Here is an 8,095-nt window from a genome sequence, read left to right as displayed (position 1 = left end):
GGAGTTGCAAAATAGGCAGGGGAGCGCCACTCCCTGCCAGAGGAGAAGCCAGAAGATCAAAGATGAACCGCCTGCAGGCAGGGTAGCTTCAGCCCCTCAGGCGCTGTGCTAGAACACTTTAGTCCGGTTCCTCTTTTACTCCAGTCTGAATCCCTTAACCCTGTTTCCTAGCAACCGACCTGGGTCAGCTGCCTTGTTTCCCCGCCTTGAAACCTTTATAAGATGTGGTGTTTTCTCAATAAAGAGGAGGCTTGATCAGAAACCGTGTGTTGTCTTTACTCTCTGTGCGTCCCTCTTCCTGCCCTGTTTTCTCTCCCTCCCTCAGGAAAAGAATCCGCGACGATTCTCCACCCTGCCGGTCAGGGCGGACAAGACAGGTACCGCCGAACGCTGGGGAGCGCGCCGGGACCTGGCATCGGCTAAGACAACTCAGATTAGCATTAAAGAGTATTTTGTTTCCTTCTTATTCTAAATTTGTGTTATTTAAAAGAGAAACCTAAATAAAGTTAAAAATTTAAGGCTATTGCTAACTCTCTACAAACACCACAAAACTAGAAAATCTTAAACTCAAGAGTCAGTGACAATTGGCTGGGGCATCCCTAAACTCAAGATCAGAATTTCCAAGGATATTTGCAGGAAAGAATTCCAGATGTTTGGAAAGGGAGTCTGTGACCAGCATCTCAGACTGGCGCTAACTAGTTGGTATGTTCATTCATGCACTCAACCATTCATGCTTTAATCCTTCATTGAAGTCCTGCTAGGTGGCAGGATCTGTGCTAGACATTGACTTGAAAAACACCAGCCCTGTCCTCGGAAGTCTGCCATCTCTTAGGAGAGAAAGACAAGTGAAGAGGCAAACATGATGCTCTTTGCTAACTGGTTAGATGAGGTCAAGTATGGGGCAGGAATAACTAGTCATGGCGAGGAGAAAGGTATAAGAGAAGGTTTTCTGGAGGAAGTGATGTTTGAGGTGAGAACTGATAGACAGGTAGTTAACAGTCAGGAGAAGGACAATAGAGAGAAGCAAGAGAATGGTACAAGCAGTAAGTGAATATTCACAAACTCCCTGTCAAGAGACAGTGTGGCCCATAGGGGATACGTAAGTTGCTGAGACTGGCCAGAATGTGGATTCAAGGAGAAAGGAGATGCGGGGGAGAAGAAAGTGCTGTCTCGTCCATCCAGGATCTGATGACCACTATAAGTTGGAGAAGAGGTAGTGTAAGAATGACCCCAGGCTTCTGTTTAGGGCCATGGGCTGGAAGAAGGGATCCTTCCTGAGACTGGTGATAAGGGTGGCTACCCTTAAGGTTTAGACCTCTGGGGCCTAGAATCCTTATTTGAAAACTTCCTGGTTTCTTCCTCTACAAAATGCTATACTTCCAGGAAATTAGAACCATTGAATTATAAGATCCTTCCAATAATGAAGCATTCTTGGAAGATGGCCTCATCAGCAGGATCCTGATAGATACATATAGCCGACCGCATAGGGCTGCATTCTCCTCTTCCGGGTGCCAGTCTCAGGAGCAGGACAACCACTGCTTCTTATCGACCAGGCCTTCTGGGCCTTATACGCCCCTGATATACTCACAGAACTCTGTGACGTAGGCACTAATGTTTTCTCCATTTTACACAAGGGAAAACAGGGTCAGAGAGGTCCCATACTCACTCAAGGCCATTCTGTGAAGGGCAGAGCCAGGTTTCCCAGCCACAATCACCTCAAAAGCCTCCGTGCATAATCACTGAATTTTCCTGCCTCTGTCTTACAGCATCATCTGCTCAGGCAAACCAAGTCATCACAGTCTACAAAAGTTACTTTGACCCAATCAAGAAAAGATCTTTCTCAGGGGGAATGCATTGCTGAGGAACAGGACAGGCTTTAAAGATGGTGTCGTTCAGTGAATCCCAAAGTCTGGCCCTGCTTGGATCTTTCGAATCAAAAACTTTGAGATGGAAGATGAGGGCTCTGTATTGGCATGGGAGCCAATGGAGCAAGGTCAGGGTACCACAGGCTTAAACCTGTGGAAATGAGGAAACTGAGACTGTGCCTTTAATTTCAGACCCAGGAAGTACAGAGTTCAGGTGTACCACACTCCCCACCACCTGCGACTCCCAGGGCGCCTGTCTGCTGTATAACAGGCCAAATCTCCATCAGGCAAAGCTGCTGAGTGCAGAAACAGGAAGGGTGGCCTGCTTCAATCAGTCTTGTTTGCCTGTAATTCTCCACCCCCTCCATGGGTGAAATGACGAAGATGAAGCAGACAGCATAATTTGGAACCAGATTTCCCATACCACATCGCATTTTGTAGTAATTCTATGAAATTCAAGTTGGATATTAGAATGTCAGTTTAAAAGGAAACTGGTTATTAGTAAAGGATAACAGGTGCTTTAAAACTATAGTAAGTGCTGACATTTGAAGGAAAGGAAGAATAATACCCTACTGCTTTTTTTGGCTTTGCATGGAAATGAATAGCCATTCCTTGTCAATTCTCACCTCTACTTCACTCAAAGACTGCATTCATAATAGCAAAGATCACCAAGAGAAAAACATTATGCGCACGGTCAAGGACAAATAAGACCATGGCATCAATCAAAGTGTAATGGAACGAGGGATGTGAGATGGCAGGAGGCTAAAACACAATTGCAATTATGTTTTACTTTGTTGGGAAATAATTGTTATGAATCTGTTACCTCGTCTCCCACCCTTATAGTCTGAAACAGTGCCTATTTAGATTGCAAGGCGTCAGATGACATTTTGTTTTTCCTCACAGGAAGACTCCAAGTATGGAGGCAGCTCTGGTTTCTAAACACGCAAGTATATCATGCTACATAAAGTTTCCTTCTCAGAAAACGACTCCAAACCACCTTCGGCATCTGGTTTTTGTACAAGATGTGGGCTATTTCTACATGACCGCAACAAATTGGAGAATTAAAAATAAATTATTTGTTGGACTGGGCTAGAAGAAGAAAACATGATATGACAGCAATGCACTGAACTGGGAATCCAGAGTCCTGGATTCTGCGCGTGGCAGACAGAAAAGTGACATTTCATCTCCAGGGTTCTGCTGCTTTGGGCATAAAGAGGGGTTTCAGCAGAAAGTCTCTAAAATCTCTTCTAGCTCCGAAATGTCATAATTCTATGTCCATGGAGCAGAGTCCACTACTATACTATCTACCTTTTCCCCAAGGGGGAGAGATGCAGCTTTCCCTCTATTAGACCTTGTTTACACTGAAATATACACACCCCTTAGGAAACCATGGAAATCCATTGGCAATATTTTTCTGTTTTTCTCCTAAAACGTTCTGGCTAATAGTTTTCTTTTTTTTGCGTTTGTTTATATTTGAGAGACAGAACGTGCAAACAAGAGAGATGCAGAGAGAGAGGAACACAGAGGATCTGATGCAGGCTCCACACTGTCAGCACAGAGCCTGATGAGGGGTTTGAACTCATGAACTGTGAGCCAAAGTTGGACACTCAGCCAACTGAGCCACCCAGGTATCCCAGGCTGGCAGTTTTTAAGAAAACTTTATCTTAAAATTAACACATATTGGGGCTCCTGGGTGATTCATGTGGTTGAGTGACCCTTGATTTTGGCTCAAGTCATAATCCCATGGTCTGTGGGATCGAATCCCTCATTGGGCTCTGTGCTGAGCATGGAGTCTGCTTAAGATTCTCTCTCTCGGGCCACCTGGGTGGCTCAGTCAGTTGGGTATCCGACTTTGGCTGAGGTCATGATCTCTCAGTTCATGAGTTTGAGCCCTGCATCAGGCTCTGTGCTGACAGCTCAAAGCCCGGAGCCTGCTTCGGATTCTGTATTTGCCTTTTTCTCTCTGCCCTTCTCCCACTCATGCTCTTGCTTACACATGCTCTCTCTATCTCTCTCTCAAAAATAAGTAAAATAAGTAAATAGTAAAATTTAAAAAAAGTAAATAGTAAAATAAGTAAAATAAGTAAATAGACTTTAATATAATATATAATATAAAAAGTAAAAATTCTCTTTAAAATAAAAATAAATAAATAATTTTTTAAAACCCTAACACATATTAAACACTTACTAGAGCCTGGGTACTACTAAATGCTTTCAAGATTAACTCTTTTAATTCACACAACCCCATAGAAAATATATTAGTATTCCCATATTAAGGATAGGAAACCAAGATACAGAAAGGTTAGGAAATTTCTAACATTCAAGATTTCGCAGACCACTTTCAGGGTGCTCTTCAAGTCCAAGGTGAACCTGGGGCTTGGAGACCTCTGGACCGTAGGTGGTGCTTGACCAGTACACAGCCGGTGACAATGATTTTATTACTCCGCGTATGCAGGTATCCACTCGTTTTATTCAGAGATCAGGGAACGATTCTTCTAGGGCACCCTCTTAATCATTTGACAAGCCCCTTAGAATCAAGTGATTTTCCTTTTTCCCTGCAACACCCCAATACCCAGTATTTACCTCTTTCTTTTTCCTCTCCTCTTCTTTCCGTTTCTTCTCTTCTCTTATCTGTGCTAAGCGCTGTTTTTTGCGCTCCAGCTCAGCTTTTAAGTCACTTTTGTCAGACATGTTGGTTTCCTTGGAGGAAAAGAAAAAAAATGTGAATATATAAAAAATAACTTTTCTGTATTATCATTGCAAAAATCATTCAAAAGCTTGAAAATGTGACTTTTTTTTTTTTTTTTTACTATAACAGGTTGTATTACTTAGCCTATGCTGAAGAATCAAAAAAAATTAGGTTAGGTCTGGCCTCACACTATACAAATATTTTCCTTTTATGTATTCATAAATATTTGAAGAAATACAATGGTATAGTCTGTTCTGGTCTGAAGAATAATAGCAACTTACTTCAGAATAAGCAAGACATTTTCTGTGCAAGTTTCTTAACAAGTAAACAAAAAATAAATAAATAAGAGAATCAAAAAAGAATCTTCACCATGACTTCCAATTTAGACGATAATGGACCAATTCATCCCCACACTGAGAAAAGAAAATGGGCTGTCATAAACCCTTAGAGATGTGCCTGCTCAAATTTCTATGGACTCAATAAACATTCCTCCACTGAGCTAGGTTGGGCAATAGATTTCATTTTGCCCAGCATTATATGCATCAGGGAAGACAGCCACTAAAAACCTAACATGTTAATCTTCTTTTTCTGTAAAACTCCTCCCCAACTGTCACAATTAATTTTGTCTCCAGTACAATCCTATCTCTATAGAACTTTCATTTGCATACTGAACGGGATAGTGCTTATCCAGCACTTTCCCTTTCCAAAGCAAAAGATGTTTGTGAACACACGAAATGGTAGATCACAACCATGGCAAGTCCTTGGGAAATTTACCTGAATGAAATTTAATTTTTATGTTAATGGCGATGGTGATGCCGATGGTGATGATGCCAGAAATATGCACAAATAAAATTAGTTTGGAGAACACTCTCACCAGTTACCAATGATTATATTTGTCTCTTTCATGCTCTCAACTGGAAACTAAGAAAATGGAAACACCGGGAAATGAAGAATCCCCCTCTGACTCAAATTCCCAAAATAAAGTAAAAATCAAAAAAAAAATCCGTAAATGTCATGAGTATTCATTTACATATTACTTATATGTAGCTATGATGAATATATAATGAATCCCTAAGTAGATGACAGAGGAATGAAAGGCAAGAAAGAAGCAAAGAATACAAGGAATGAAAATCCTCAAACTTCCTGTCACTGCCTTCGGAAGGTAATCAAGAATCTGCAGTTACCTTGAGACACACCTCCCAAAAAACAGACATGGTTGGAAAATGCACTTTACTGTACATATTCCTTCCTCTTCCTGGTGTGATGACAAAGAATTGTGAAATAATAGCAATAATAATCACAATCCTATCTTCATTTTTCAACAAAGATCATTGAATAATTAATCTGCGCTAGGCTCAGTTATAAGGCATCGGAGGACAAAGATGAGGAAAACCAGATTCTCCCCTTCAAAGAGTGGATAACTCCACTTTGCAGGCATGTGAGATGGCTGGAGATGCTCTCTGAGATACTGGCCTGTTGGTTTCTGAGTGCCAAACGTTTATTTGTTATCACATTTAATCGTAACAATCCGAGGAGACCAGTGTTGTTATTAACACCTTGCTTGCTATTCAGATAATGAAGCCTCAGCACGACCTAGGACCTCACATTCAGTACATGGCAGCAGCTAAAGTCACGCATGTCCATGCTCTGAACGACTCCACTCTGCTGACCCCGGCGTACAAGTTTAGGCAGCATGCAGACAGCAGAATAATTAAAATCTCCTAGAATGAACAAGAGTATGCTCTGAGGAGGAGGGGCAATGTAAGGTGGATATCAAATGAAATCTGGAACCAGCAAAGAAGGGAAGATACAGACATGCAAAGACCTATAGAATGGGAACCAGCAGGTAAGAGATATGGATGAATCCAAGCCAAAAAATATAAACTTTAGTTGGTAAGAAAGGATTTGTGGAGGCAACAGGTAAACCCTTTGGAAAACAGAAGAGTTCCATGTAGTATGAGAGATGGGAAATCACAGCAGCTTTTTGAAAAGGAAAGTGACCGAATGAAAATGGAATTTGCTTAAACCTCTTCTTGTCCCTGCCTGGAAAACCGATAGGAGCAGAAACTAAAGAGGAAGCAAGCTGCCTTGAGGCTGGTGATCTACTGGATCCACTGCACCTGCATCAGGATGGTGGGCGGATGTAGAGACAGAACGTAGGGAATGTGGGCAGATGAAAGCACGCCAAGGAGGAAGAAGTGACTCTTGGTAGCCTTCAGATATGGAAGCAAAAGAAGACTCAGATATAATTCAACTTTGAGAGAGCAACGAGGATAGCAGCGAAGCTGGAAAGTGAAGGCAGGAAGGAAATGATGAAAAAACTTGTAGTATGTTGTGATTCGGGTGTCAATGGGATTTCTGGGCAGAAAGAATGCAGAGATACTATAGACGGGATGAGAAGCTGGATGGGGACCGCAGCTGTGAAACAGAGTTCTGAGTCATCCACCTACGAAGTTTAAAACTGAATCACAAATCCAAAGTCCTACAGGAGCCAGGCAGATAACATGAGGACACAAAGCAGTGATTAAGACCAGGCAGAGAGGAAAAACCCTGCCAACGGAAGGCAGTTCTCTCCAGCTCCATGGTTGACATGGAAAAGTATGATTCCATACAGTCAGATTCTCTGATTTGTTTTTTACAAGAAGCCATGGAACTGACAAAAATCAGGTTTATCACTAAAATATCATTTGCCAATAATTTTCAACCCCAGTGAGCAAAAATCCTGGCAAGAGAAAATAGGACCCTCATTCCAGAAGCCATCTGTGAACTAGCACACTCTTCCTTCCCCAGTGGGGACCAATCAGACTTACAATTTTGACTTTTTTTGGCTGTCAAAAATGAAATGTCCAATTAAAAATATCACTATTAAAGCAACAATTGTGTCATTCTGTGAAGATAGTCAGTGGAAACTACTTAGAATTTTCTCCCACACATTTCCCCAGATGCCATTGACCTTCCTTTAGTCCACTGAAAGGGTTTGGCACAGCATCAGCTATATGCTCTAGTCATTAAGGAGCAAAGTACGTAATAATAACATCCTATATTTGTTGTGATTTTCTGGTAAACCTTCATTCATGAGCAGGAAGTAAGGTGTATATTTAGTACCTTTCTGCAAAAAGCAAAGTTCTTACAACTGATAAATATGCCTGACTATGCTGGTAATTTAAGCTGGTGTTACCAGCCATAGAGCCAATATTTTTTAAGTTAAAAAAACATAAACACGAAAGGAACTTTTAAAAAGTATTAGGTAGTGATGTTTCAAGTAACACACTTCACTTTTTAAAGATCGTAGAAACACAATGGCAAAAGATAGCTATAGAGTACCTTCCACTTACTGATTTTTTGGATCTCCTCCAAAATAGATATTTTGCACCAACACCAAGGAGAATGAGAAATCTCAAGAGAATGCCTCATAAAGGGTTTGGAAAGTACACATTAGATTAAATGAATGGCCCTTTACACATAGTAAAATGGCTGCAATAGTGGCACTAAATGCAGTGTCAGCACTAAACTCCACAGGCTCTCCCAGGGGGCTTGCCAC

The 8,095-nt window shown here is 41.4% G+C and overlaps 1 protein-coding gene across 4 annotated transcripts in view; it reads right to left on the bottom strand.

Moving 5' to 3' along the window:
- The window catches only part of DYNC1I1 (dynein cytoplasmic 1 intermediate chain 1), a 296,393-nt gene that overhangs the window by 260,910 nt on the left and 27,388 nt on the right, over window positions 1-8,095 (bottom strand). For all 4 annotated transcript variants that reach the window (XM_029929298.1, XM_029929286.1, XM_029929275.1 and 1 more), the window contains one exon: window positions 4,449-4,565. In XM_029929298.1, coding sequence (XP_029785158.1) covers window positions 4,449-4,556 — 108 coding nt within the window. In that variant the 5' untranslated portion in view covers window positions 4,557-4,565. The remainder of the gene's footprint in view (window positions 1-4,448; window positions 4,566-8,095) is intronic.

The sequence above is a fragment of the Suricata suricatta genome, chromosome 2 (assembly GCF_006229205.1).
Source record: "Suricata suricatta isolate VVHF042 chromosome 2, meerkat_22Aug2017_6uvM2_HiC, whole genome shotgun sequence".
In the NCBI taxonomy this organism is placed as follows: domain Eukaryota; kingdom Metazoa; phylum Chordata; class Mammalia; order Carnivora; family Herpestidae; genus Suricata; species Suricata suricatta.
The sequence above is the reverse complement of the archived record's forward strand: the minus strand, read 5'-3'. Positions and strand labels throughout refer to the sequence as shown.